The 14,410-nt window shown below is 39.6% G+C and overlaps 1 protein-coding gene across 2 annotated transcripts in view; it reads right to left on the minus strand.

Moving 5' to 3' along the window:
- Nucleotides 1–13,628: 13,628 nt before the first annotated feature.
- Nucleotides 13,629–14,410, minus strand: part of WDR70 (WD repeat domain 70) — a 213,030-nt gene continuing 212,248 nt past the window's right edge. For both annotated transcript variants that reach the window (XM_075184230.1, XM_075184229.1), the window contains one exon: nucleotides 13,629–13,858. In XM_075184230.1, the coding sequence (XP_075040331.1) occupies nucleotides 13,771–13,858 (88 nt within the window). In that variant the 3' untranslated portion in view covers nucleotides 13,629–13,770. The remainder of the gene's footprint in view (nucleotides 13,859–14,410) is intronic.

The raw sequence follows: 14,410 nt of genomic DNA on the forward strand, positions 1-14,410 counted from the left end.
TAGGTGCAGGTGCAGGTTGCTGGTGTGATGGTTCAGCAGGGCCAGGTGAAACTTCCTGGAGGCCAGACACAGGGGCATCCACTGTTACCAGGGTGATGGTTGTTAGATCCTCTGGCTCAGGGGACATTTCCAGGGACTCCGCCTGAGGTGGCTGGTATGAAGAGGGCCCTGTGTATGAAAAATGACGGTAAGTATATAGTATATAATATGTTTGTATATTGCATTCTGAACACTGGATAGGAAAGAATAATCTTTAGCAACTACAGATTCTTTCACAATGTTTGCATTCCTGATTTCTAGTCCTATGCTACCTGCTTACGGATGCACTTATTATCCTTTTAATACCCATTATCATTAGGACTGTGTAGTACATGCTGGGTTATTTTGACTAAAGTGCATGCTATCAAAAGTGGAGATGTTGCCTATAGCAACCAATCAGATTTTAGCTGTCATTTTGTTGAATGCAATAAATAAAGTAAAGGTATATTCTGATGGGTTTCTATAGGCAACATATCAGTTGAGTAAAATGTAGCCCTAACTTCTCATTGCAAACAATAAAAAGAAAAAAAAAAAAACAACATTGACAGCAACATTTGCACAGAAAATCAAGTAACTCCATTATTTCTCTCCTAAACAGAAATCACGCACCTGCTTGCTCGTCTGTGCCCGAATCTCTCGCTGAAGGTGGAGGTGTAGGTCTGGCACTGGGACTGAACTGCGGTCCTGGCGATTCTGGATGTATTAGAAAAAGCATACAATGTATTTCCAGAAAAAAAAAAAATTCCAAATATACTGTTTATTGCACAAATGTGTTTGCAATTTTTTTTTTTTTTCTATGAGAAAAAAAAAACTTTACAAACTATTAGAGGCAAATATACACTTTGAAAAACAAAACAAGAAATTAAAAAAAAAACGTTTGCAAAGAGAAAAGCAGTTTTAAAAAGAGAAAAGCAGTTTTAAAAAGAGAAAAGCAGTTAAAATACTGTTAGGGTAAAAAAAACAAATAACTCACCAACTACTTGGCCAAAAGAGGGCGAGTCGGTGTCCTGCACATTTATGCCCTCTACAATTTCAGCCGGCATTATCTGGCGCAGCTCCTCCTCGTACGTGGTGTACTCCATACGAAGTGGGGGGCCACCACCCGTGCGCCTTGTCGACCTCCTTTCCTGGGCCATCTTCTCTTTAAGCCTCCTCTTAATATCAGAGAAGCGCTTGCGGCAGTGTGCCACTGTCTGCTTCAGTGGGCCCACCGCGTTCACGGCATCACAGACTCTCCCCCACAGTTGGTGACGCCGCCTTAGAGGAGTCCGGGCTGCCAGGTTCCCTAGGATGACCTCGTAGCAGGGAATGATGTTGTGCACCAACACACAATTCTCATCATGTGAGAAGCGCACATTCCTCCCTGTCTTGGTCTTCCTGCCCTGTCCTGTCTCCTCAACCTCTCCCTCTCCCTCCTCTGACTCCTCAACCTCCATCTCCCTCTCCTCAGCCTGTTCTCCCCTCCTATCTCTGGACATTTTTACCCAGAAGACAGAAAAACACAAAACACTGAAGGACTTACAAACACAAAGAACAAACTACACTACCTACAGACACACTCTCCACACAGTCACACACAAGTAACACAGACAAAGGACAAATACAAAAAAAACAAGACAGAAAATAAATGAGAAAATAAATGTACAAAACAGGAAAAAACCACAGGACTACTCACACTTCAAACAGATATCGCTCCACCAATCCACCAAACTCCAACTCTCACCAACTCTCAGCAAACCACTATCCTCCAAACTCCTCTCAAAAAACTCCTCAAACCCCTATCAAAGAAAAAGTGTCAGGCCAGTGGTTTATATAGGCCTTGTGATGTCAAATCTCCTGATTTTTAAAATAGCCAATAGTAACAGGCCAGGAGACAGGTGTAATTTTCAAAAAAAACCGCCTTTACACAAAAGCGCCGTCATTTAAAGCAAAAGCGCCATGTTCTATTCAAAGCCGCCGGCGGCTTTGAGCATTACATCCCGCCGTTACATCGCCGGCGGCTTCGAATTGAAGCTGAAATGCTCCCATTAGTAAATCTGGCTGTTTGCAATGCAAACACGCCGGAAAACCGCCGCGATGCATGCCGGTTTGAAGCCGCCATGCATCACGCCTGATAGTAAATCTAGCCCATTGTCTTTGTTGGAGTTACCATGCTGAACAGGAAAGAGAGGACACACAATGTGACCCTCAGCATGATGCTGCAACATGACAGACCAGAGGTGCCCAAAGTCCTCAAGAGCTACCAACAGTTCATGTTTTCAGGATTTCTGTCGCTAGAAACAGGTGAGATAATTACTGACCCAGCCGAATAAATTAACTCACCTGTGCACAGTTAAAGAAATCCTGAAAACATGAACCGTTGGAAGCTCTGGGGGGACACCTGTGTGTTAGACCATGCATACAGCATCCATTCCCTAATGTGCAGCCCTGGTCTCCTGCAGACAACTACCAAGTGTCCAGTATATAGCCCAGCAACTATACCGCCTCCACCACACAGTTTCTCCATCTCCAATGTGCAGCCGCTATAGACACAGTTCCCCAGTTTCCAGTGTACACTCCCCAGTATAAAGCTTCTCAGTCTCCACTAGACAGTCCAGTATTAAACAAAAAAACAAAGGACATGCTGTTCAGAACACAGTGTTTAGTACAGTGTCCAATTGCCTCAAAACTCCCCATAGTGATCATCCCCTGAATACTGTCATAATATTCTTATCATTCCTATAGGTTATGAGAGAAAAGAAGGACCGACCACTAGGGGGAGCTTCACATAGCCAGAGTAGGTGTTTAATAGTCACAGGACCACTGGACCCCAGATTTGTGACTCAAAAATAGGACACAAATATAGATAAGCGATAACCTTTAGTCACATGACATAAATTCCTCATGTCAAGTCCACATTCAGCAATTCAGCAGCCACGTTTAAACTGTTATTTCTACTTGTGAGAGGCAGTTCTGGATAACGTTATAAAGGAGATCATCACTCATAGTTTTCAGCATCTTAAAATGTATATCTATTCCTCTACATATTGCTATTATACTTTCTCTGTAGATAAAGTAAATCTCTCCCCTCCGTAGCATGTTGGTTCCTTCCACACCCTTTCCTGGCAGTTCTACCCCCCCCCCCCCCCTCCAGGTATCCCACACTCACTCGATCCTCACTGTTAATTGCATTTGCATGGAAGCCTAAGGTTGCCCCCTCCTGTATGGAAAAGTCCTGGAGACTCCCCTGGGACCCCCCCATTGGGCCCTGATACTATCGCTATTAGCGGTGATGACGAAACATGAAGCTGTTTTCCTCTTATGGAGAAACACATCTGGTTTCTATCTAAACTGATCAGGAATTTTTTTTGCCTTGTAAGTTTGTAAACAGCACTGGTATAGTAAACAGTACACCATATGAAAGGTTTAATGCATTTAAACGTAAGTAACGTTTATGTCAAAGTTTACACTCATACATGGTCCAGCCGCATTACTTTCCAGAATACAACCTTAAGAATAGTCATCCTCCTGCTCATGTTATAATTAACTTTCTTTTTCTGCAAACAAGAGGTTACTTAACCTTTGACACAACACAGGAAATTGGCCCCAGTTATATTCTATTAAATGATGATTTAAATAAGATTTTGTTTTGCAGACTTTTTTTTTTTTTTTTTAAAACATTTGTCGACCAAGCTAACTGGAAACATTATTTTATTTTATCTTGAGTTTATGGGGTTTTCAGATTACAGACTGTTCATGTCCCATCAGCATATGTTCCTGTAGAGAAGAGAGAGAGAGAAAAAAAACAAAGATTGAAACATTCCCCAGTGCTGTTAGGTATGATGTCAAGTTAAACATTTTTCAAGCCGTGCTTAACTTATGTATTTGATCCTTTACAGAAATACACAGAGCAGCCACATGAATCGTTTTGTAGCCTGAACATGAAGCACAAACAAAATCATGGAAACTATGAATTAGTTTAAACTGATAGGATAGGAGCTAGGTGGCTGTTTTGTGTTCCTCCAAGGGCACTGCTCAGAAATGTTTTCATATGTTTGAGTCTATGGTGAGTCTATTTAGAAGCTCTGTCCAGGGAGAGGATTAAAGCAAAACATTCATCAAAACTGCATTTACTTTATATTTATGTTAAATCATGGCTTTGACATATTTGTTATCTAATTTGTGTGGATAAACTATACTCTAGCATTCTAAATGTGTTCCATTTTATTGTTGGAATACCTTCCCTTAACTCTAGACAAGTATGCAGTGATTTAGTTGTACAACTTAGTAAAAAAAAATAGAAGACCAAATTGGCATAACATAAGCAAGTATTAGGGGTCTCAATATTCATCCATATACATTTTACAATTCCGGTGGTATAATCCACCTGACCTTCGATCACGCACACATGTCAATACAACCATTGGTTAACTGGGTCCGTCATAACCCGGATTGTTCACTGCACTCTTGGAATTACCAATTTGCCTATCGAGGTGTGTGGCTGAATTGGCCACAAATCCAGTTTTGTGCAGCCATTTGGATGAAAAATGAATGTTTAAATTCAGCTGTTGTAATATTTATAGCCTTAATCCTTAGTTTCAATGGCTTATTGCATTTTAGAATTTTGTGAAGCATAGAATATCGAAAGAAGATAAAGATCAATATTCTCACTTTAGATCGGATGTTAAGAAATAAGATGTTTATATTTTATTTGTAATGCTAAATATGTAGGGTCTGAGTCATTAGACAGAGTAAAGCATAACAAGGAGTAACTTTTCACCTGGGCAAAACCATGATGCATTGGAGGGGGGTAAATGTAAAATGTGGGGACAGATTTATAGTTGGGGTAGGGCATGTTCTAGATCAACTTTAAATTTCAGTGTCAAAATAAAAAAATAAAGTGATCAAGTATTTGTGTGCTACATGAAAAAATAGCCAGTATTTAACTTATGTGCAAAATAATAAACTAATTTATTGCACTACTTAACATATAACATGGTTTGCCCAGGATCAAACTTATCCCTTTTTTTTGCTTTGCTCTCCTTAATGACTCAGGTCCATAATGCTTAACTGATAACTTCTACTAAAAGTTAGCAGCACCCCACAACTACCAGAACAGTCGGGGTTCCATACACAGTTGCAAGGTAATTACTCCTAACTTATTTCTTAGTGTGCAATATCTAAATTGCAATATTTTTAATAATTAAAAAATAGTTTGTATTACTTATTTTGCTATATATGTTAATTTGCTAAAGGAAAATCAAATATCACCCATGGACACAAATATTATAATTTTTTAAACCATTCAGGATAGTTAAAACACTTTGGGCATGATTTACAGTAGGACGCAAGTCCATTTGTGCAATGCAAAAAATGAGTCTTCCGAAACATTTGCTGCATTGCGCACAACTTGTGGCTGTATTTTTAGCTAGAGGTAACATCTGCTAGCAGCCCCTTGAGCATGGCGAGGTGGATTGTGGGGCGTTCATGTGTAAGATCATTACAGTAGAGATCTGGTGATGCAAGTTCATTAGAGATGTGTCCAATTTTATCTTCCATGTATCTTTAAGATACAACTTTTAGGAAGTGTATCTTTATGGAGTCCATAGGCCTGGAGCAAGTTTCAAAGTTGATTATGACTGCATTTTTTTTGCGACGGATACATCTATATGTAGATATAGATATGCAATTTTGAGTGTACACAAAAGTAAATTTTTACGTTAAATTCTAAATCAGACCCTTTGTTGCTATCCAACCGCTAGCACCCGGGTCTTCCAATTTTAAATGTGCACCAACCGCCCAAAACAACACCACCCAACTTCACCAGGTGGTTCCATTTCTGTACATTCCACGTCATGAAACTTGCCACCCTCTCTCCTATTCCATTAATAACATAAATAAAGCTTCACCCATCATCCTTTATACCATCTTTTACATTTAGATCTTCTCCTTTAAACAAGACCTCTATCACACATGTCAAAAAGAACCATAAAATCTTCTTTTACCTTCCCACATTCTTAAACCAAACAATACCACCTAAAAATATTAATGGTTGACTTTAGTCAATTCTTTTTTTTTTTCCCCGAAATATTTTATTTGTATTTTCCAAACACGAAACATATAGTAGATAATCAATATATGTTTTTTTAAATAGCAAAATGTATAATAAACAAAGGATATATACATCAGATAATCATGTGACAATGATAATAATAAAATAAATAAAAGGAGATACAGATTTAGCTTAAAATGGAGGTGTTTCCATTAAAGGGACATCTACTTGTTATCAAACATAACTTAGTATAACCAGCATCAATATCAAACTTAATCTCAGTACATCAGGCAATCATTTGATTTTTTTCTACAACACTTATACAACAATTTGTACGTTGCAGATTTTAATTATATTGTGTATTAGGTATTGGCGGAGGGGAAGGAGGTGGTAGAGAGGGAGGAGTAATTAATATCACATATTTTGTGTTAACAGAATAGCACATTACATCAAATTGTGTTTGAGGCTCCAAAGAGAATATACAACAAGATCCATTAATCATCCCATTGGGGGACCCCGAACATTGGGGTATCCAGTGTAGTATAGGAGCGAGGGCACCTTAAATATCAAACATCCTAGGTGCAGCTCCTCTCCATACCCCCCAGCCTGCTGGAGCCTAATCAAATTTTTTTAAAGGGCCCTTAGAGCTGGGTACTTTTTGTGTGACTGCTTTATCAGCTTTTTTTTTGCTTTTAGTTTTTTTTATTACATTTAACCCCTCTTCCCTTCCCTCAATTGCGGCCAAGGCTGATGTCTTTATAAGGACCATTTGGTAGATTCAAATATTTTGAGAATGTCGTCTTGCTGGTATTTTGGCAATGACTCCACATAGAGACCCCATTTGGAGTAGAATTCAAGCACTCCCTTTTCAACTTCTGGAAAGCCCTAGTCAATTCCTTACATAATACAATGAAAGTGTTCCAGACCTCAGATCCACCTTTTCAAAAACAAATTCACAACACTCTACCTATATAACCTTCTGTAGGACATTCATCCTATCCCACCAAATCTAACTTTTTCTGTATCTCTCGCAGACAACACTCCATGCATGCTCTTCCATACAATATGTCTGCGCTGATTGCACTACATTTTATACTTACATTAAATCCTTTTCTCTTACTCCTTTGGGGGACACCGGACATTTGGGTATTCAGTTATTCAGTTAGCAAAGATCAGGGCAAACCTTGTTGCTTAGAATATAGTAGGAACATTCTGAAAAGGGTTAATATACACAGCCTCTCACACCACATTGACATATGCCCATTAGGCAACTTGAAGAATATGAAGATAAGAGCAATTCAACAAATAAAAATCAACAAATAAAAATCACCAAAAGAGGTGGTGATGGATTAAACCTCCTTTGCAGACGAGAAGCATACTGGATTTTCAGATTAAAGACATTGTTACCTACTGGTCTTAATGACATGGTAGAACTTAACAATATTTAAACGGCCAGTCATAAGCAGTATGTCTTATGTCTTTTGTATTTTGACTTATATATATATATATATATATATATATATATATATATATATATATATATATATATTCTTGTAATCTTCTTCTAATATGATTATTTTCATCTAGTTTTACGTACAGAATGGCACCATTACATTATATATATATTTTTATCCCAATTATTCCCCTTTGAAGGGTTCATATTTGATGTCCATACGTTTATTTATTATATTTGACGTGTTGCAGAGAGTTGGGTAGTTATAATTATGGTTCTAATTGTGATTATATTATATTTTTTTTATTAGAATGTATATTCCACTTGTTGGAAGTTTTTTCTACGCTGTACAATTCTCAAGGAGGTGTCTGGCATGAAATTGGGCAAATGGGATCGCCTTGAACGTTGAAACCATCTTGCAGAAAATAATTGACATCTGTCTGTAAGTATAATACTTTGTACGCCGGTAAAAACACCCTCTGGATCAGGGCATCGAAGCATAGGACCACATCCGCTAAGAAGGAATAAGTTTGGATTTTTGGAGATGTAGAATCCCCCGGTTGGAATCTGAGCAGTCTCCAACACATAAGCCTGAAGAACAGCTGCCGAATCTGCCTTTATAAATAGATCGTCCAAATAGAGAATAATCTTTATTCCCCTGGACCATAGTAGCCTGCCATGATAGTCATGATTTTGGTAAAAACCCTTGGAGCTGTAGCCAGCCCAAAGGGAAGCACCTGAAATTGGAAGTAGTGAGACTGAATGGCAAATCTTAGAATGCAATAATGTCCTTCCCATATAGGCATGTGTAGATATGCATGCTTGATATCCAAGGACACCATCATATACTCGTTCCTTTTTATGGCATTCACCACCGATCTCAGGGACTCCATCTTGAATCTGTCCATCCAGAACTGGCTGTATAGAGCCTTCAGATTCAAGATGGGTCATAATGAACGTCTGGTTTCTGGACAAGAGAAAGCTTTGAGTAAAAACTTTAAGTTCTTTGGTGATCCGAGACGGGTAGCCCTGTAGTAAGGAATCTTCTAGGTGGAAGTCCGAGGTGTATAAATGTATCCTTGCACCACAATCTCTCTCACCCAGGCATCCATGGTGGACTCTATTCACTGAACCCGGAAAATAAGTAAACGGGCTCCCACCACAGAAGACTCTGTGTGGGCAGAATGCCCGTCATGCTGAGGACTTGTCAGGGAGTGTAACCCCTGGGTGTTTGGGACCCAGGCTTGTCTCTCCCTCTGCAAATTTTCCCTCTGTGCTGATCTCCTGCCCGAAAGCTGGCCACGGGAGTTCTGACTCCTGGACTTCCTGGATGGAATCTCTCCCCTGAGAATCGAAAGGAGTGAAATCTTGTTGCTCTAGATTTTGGAGCATTGACAGGGGAAAAAATGCCCCTGAAGCTTGGCTAATAATTTTATCTAGCTCAGGTCCAAATAACACTCCCCCCAGAGAAATGGATGAACTCAGTATTAGCTTCCCAAGCCTTGAGCCAGGTAGAGCGACGAGCCGAAATCGCTAATGCTGATGACCTAGTTGCAATCAATCTGGCATCTAGAGCCGCCTCTCCCAAATACTCTGTGACTCCCTGAATTAGTTCCAGTATTGGCAATGATTCAGATCCCAGTCCTACCAGCTTTCAGGCCTTCTGAAAGCTGTTTCGACCACCTCTCCACTGCCTTAACTCATAAAAAGGCTAAAATAGGTCTCAGAGAGGGACCTGCAGCTATAAAAAAAGATCTTAGCGCACACTCAACATTACGGTCAGAACCATTTTTAATGTTTGCTGCATTAGGAAAGGAAATAGTTGATGTTTTGTAAAACCTTGCTACACCTTAGTGGGTAGCTCCCACTTATCTGTATAGTCTAGCAGAAAAGGATCTCGAGTTTAAGGGGCACCTGAAACTTACGGTCTGATGCAGTCTATGCCTCATCCGGTAAATCCTCTAGCTAGGGAGAAGGAAAACACATTTTTCTTGGCCTCTTAAGTATTGAGATACCAGCAATATCTGGAACCTCTGCCTTCAGGCACACACAGCAACAAAACCTCAGGCTAGCAGCTTGCACATAGGACATCTGCACAATCCTGGCACTGCGATGGCAGTGACAGGATTCTTCCCTGAAAGCATCCCACATTGGGAGCTGAAAAGCAGCATCGGAGGCACAACTCTTCACCTCTGCTTTCTTCTGCTTCTTCCCCCCTTGCAGCTACTCACCGCCCGGCTGGCTCGGTCACCAATGGGCGGTTAAACAGCGCTGCTAAGCGGCCTTGGCCGCAATTGAGGGAAGGGAAGAGGGGTTTAATGTAATTAAAAAAAACTAAAAGCAAAAAAAAAGCTGATAAAGCAGTCACACAAAAAGTACCCAGCTCTAAGGGCCCTTTAAAAAAATTGATTAGGCTCCAGCAGGCTGGGGGGTATGGAGAAGGAAGGAGAGGAGCTGCACCTAGGATGTTTGATATTGAAAGTGCCCTCGCTCCTATACTACACTGAATAAGCCAATGTTCGGGGTCCCCCAATAGGAGGACAGAGAAACACCTTTCATGTCAGTATTCTTTCATACCTCATCCACTTCTTTCGACCTTAGTGAACGTCTATTACATTATCTCTACCATGCAACACTTTCATCTTTTTAAAATCCATCATTTGCATCTCTTTCAAACCATATTTGTTAAATAAATGTTTCAACCATCAAATACCACTGCAGACAACTAAAACACATTGGTTCTCTCAAATCTCTCTTGTACCACTAAAATCCAACCAGCTTTAAATTTCCTTGTGCATGATGTCTTCCTCTGCATCTCAATCAACCTCAAGACTTATGATTTATTCTCAGATATACTTCACCATTTGGATAAACCAATCCTCCTTGCTCTTCTTATTTAACCAGAATCTCTCATTATTCGATTCCATTTTATTGAATAAAAAAAACAACATATTTCTTAGGAAATATACAACAGACAGGGCAAATACATCAACTTTTCCACCAACCTTTTCCCAATTTCATCCCAACATTCTCAATTTGTCATCATCTAATATAAACAGAAAAATGGACACCTTTGTCTCACCCGATTCAATCGTCAGATTCTTAGTTATATTCCCATTAATCTTCACACGACTCAATGCATTATCATACAAGCTTCTAATTATATTTACAAAATCATTCAGAAAACCTATTCTCACTTACACCTTCAACAAAAACACTCAATGAAATGTTTTTTGTTTTTTTTTAAAATGCTAATGATAACACTTGGCTTTCTCTCTTTACAGTCACCAATCATATTTCTCAACAGGTTGAAATGATCCAGATCGTCCTTCCAGGCACCGCACACACCTCATGCACTACTTAATCTCCGTTCTCATACCATGTGCCATAACTTTTGAATAGATAAATATATTATAAGCTCATTTAGGGAAATAATTTTAGGAGGCATTTCAAATGGATATTTGAAACATAGGACCGATACAGATCATTTGTTTTTGGTCATCCCAGATCACTAAACTGATACATTTCCCCTAACTTCTCATGCTCTCCTATAAAGCCAAATATCAGGAAGCAAATCTAGACTACAGATCACATCCATTAAGTCTTCCGATAGCAGAGAAAACAGGTTCACTGACAGGCAAGTGACTAGTAGATTGTGCGTTTGTGAGCAGGGCCCTTCTACCTCTCTGTCTGTATTACCCAGTATTGTTTTACTACAGTGTTTGTTCCCAATTGTAAAGCGCTACGGAATTTGTTGACGCTATATAAATAAATGTTGATGATGACCTCATTTTCTTTACATTCTACTCCTAGCTTATTAGTCTTTCTTGTAATGGATTTAAACTCTGGTTCTTCTCTCTTGTCAATATCTCTTTACTCCTCCGACTTACTACAGGCGATTCTATTAGTTCCCAGTATCTCTAGAGAACTTACCGGGACTTAAATCAGTGCAGGAATGGCTGAATATACATTCTCCTCATCATGAGCAGATGTCTGTGACCCACTTTGCTCGGTCTTGTGGACTTTCATTGGCTTCTTCTACTATTTATGCAATCATTTTGATTTGTGCTACCATCTCTTGAAGGACCATTCCTCTGTTGTTTAACCTCGGGGCACCTTCAATACTTGTACCCCTAATCTAGATGTAGGTTTTAGGACTTTAGATATCTGCCTTATATCCCAGCTTCTTACAGCTTCTAAAACAGTTACCTCTCAAGGAGTCCTCCCTAAAATGTCCATTTTCAAATCATGTTCTGAGAGTGGTAGACTCTTCGGAGTGAATGTGAAAATCTCTAAAACCAGAAAAGTTTGCTGGGTGTTCTTGACACCCCCAATAGGATCTGGGTGAGATTTACCCAGAACTTAATGTTATGATTAAAAATACCAAAAACATTTTTCTGTTACAATCCTCCTCTTACTTTTGAGTAGCACCTTAACAGGAAAGTGTTTACCAACTAAATGTCCGTGAAGATGTTCACAGAGGCACGATATAAGGCTCCTCCTGGCTGGGGAAATAGTGGGTACATAGTGACATTGGGTTGGGTACTCTTTAACGGTGCGGATAATTCTGACACCGAAGAGTACTACACTTAAATTCCGAAAGTGGGAAAAAAGATTGTAATATAAGCAGACTTACCTCCAAACCGACGCTGTAGATCTCCGATCGCAGCAGGATGGTGAGTCGAAGTCAGGTGTCCGTCAGTAGATTTTCACATCATCGCGACCTGTATCACTTTTAATTTAAAGCGGAAATGTCGGGTTAATTGATTAAACACTTAACCTGCGGGAGCCTGATATTGCCGCTTTAAATTAAAAGTGATACAGGTCGCGATGACGTGAAAATCTACTGACGGACACCTGACTAGTCGGAATAACTTCGACTCACCATCCTGCTGCGATTGGAGATCTACAGCGTCGGTTTGGAGTTAAGTCTGCTTATATTACAATCGTTTTTTCCCACATTCGGAATTTAAGTGTAGTACTCCTCGGTGTCGGAATGGTGGTAATCACACCGGTGACATTTGCCATAGTGACATTCTTTCTGGTAAAAAAGTATTATAAATGTTGTATGTTCCCAACAAAGGAAAATTCATTAGCGCCAGTCAGTTTTCTTATTACTTTCCTTATGCTGAAGCTCAATTTGGTTGTTGGTTCCACCTTGTACCCCACTGTGTTGCACACCAGCATCCTCAAAGAAAACACAGGAAACTGATCCACCCTTGTTATGCTCGCTCCCTCCCTCCAAATGGATGGAACCCGGAATGACTTCTGGCCTTGATCAAGCACAGCAGATACTAGACTTAAGTTTTGGCCAAACAACCACATATCAGAGTTTCCAAATATAACATTGACAGAATATCTGCAAGGCATTTGGAAGCATGTTGTATATAACTGCACTGACTGAACAGCATTTAGCACTCAGTGGACTTGTGGAGACCAGGGGTCGAATCTTAAGGTCATTCAATGGGAGTTATTTATCAACCAGTGTCTTGTGGCAAAAAGGCTGTGTAATCTAAAGACATTTAAACAGTACAATGATCATGCATAATTGATGAAAAGATAGACCACAATTCAGTTAGGGCATATTCACTTGTATGATCAATCAGTTAAAAATATTCAACATTACCCATCTACATACACGTGGGCAAGTCGTACTCTTCTCAATTGCCTCTGCAGTCTCCAGTCTTAGGGGTATATTTACTAAACTGCGGGTTTGAAAAGGAGATGTTGCCTATAGCAACCAGTTTCTAGCTTTTATTCTATAGAATGCACTATATAAATTGCAGCTACAATCTGATTGGTTGCTATAGGCAACATCTCCACTTTTTCAAACCTGCAGTTTAGTAAATATACCCTTTAGAGTGTAAGCAAGATTTGGAAACTGCATGAAAAATTACTTGCTCAAAACTGTATCCACTACATAAAAATAATGAAAATGTAAAAATGGGGAGGGGTGTACCTTTTGTCATACACAGTATGGTAGCTCTATAAAACCTATTACAAATGCAAATTATTTCTCACCATAAAGTCATTTTAATTGGCAGTCAAATGCTTTACCCATAGAACCTATTCATAAGTCATTTACCATGTGCCACACACTAAATACACAGATTTTGCAGCTTACTTTATTTATATAAAAAGGAGACATTGCATAACAAGATATGGAAATCATGGTATCATACACAGCAATAAACCCATCAGCTTCTTGTTACAGCACGCTGGCGCTGAATTCTCACACTTCCCATCTTCAGATTTTACGCTTTTTCCATTCTGGCTCGTTGTCTGGTTCATCTTCTTCGGAATCCACCTCAGCGAAGACGGTGTTGGGCTGCGTCCTGCAACACATGGAAACAATTGGGGAAAGTGAAATGAGCTGATGGGTAAATAGCTTTTATATCGGAGCTGGAGAAAGGACAGATTGCATCACATTTCCAATAGGATTAGAAAACAATAAAGGGAAACAAAAGAATTCTTGCAGAGAATAAGCTAAAAAGCAAAAAGAGTCTCCTCAACGGCAATTGTATTTTACCAGATATGTATAAGTGCTGTCAGAGGTCCTGAAAGGGGAGCACTGTGCTGAAAATAATATGTACCCACTGCCACTACAGACTGGGGTACAGTACTTCTATGTTGATTCTTAGAATGACTTGGAGTACGATATCCCAAAGCTGAAATCATAGAGTTCTATTCGGAATGTTCGTGGAGACACCTTGTCCCGATGTTATGGCTGGAATCTCATCTCAATTTTCCTTACAGGGAAAAGTGAGCGGAAATTCCTACCGTAAATGTGCGCAGTCGGTCATTGCGTTGATGTTGGTGCACCACATCACCGGCATGTTAATCACCCCCTTAGAAACAAGATATCACATGGGATTATTCTCTGGTTT

This window comes from Mixophyes fleayi, chromosome 1 (genome assembly GCF_038048845.1).
Source record: "Mixophyes fleayi isolate aMixFle1 chromosome 1, aMixFle1.hap1, whole genome shotgun sequence".
In the NCBI taxonomy this organism is placed as follows: Eukaryota; Metazoa; Chordata; class Amphibia; order Anura; family Limnodynastidae; genus Mixophyes; species Mixophyes fleayi.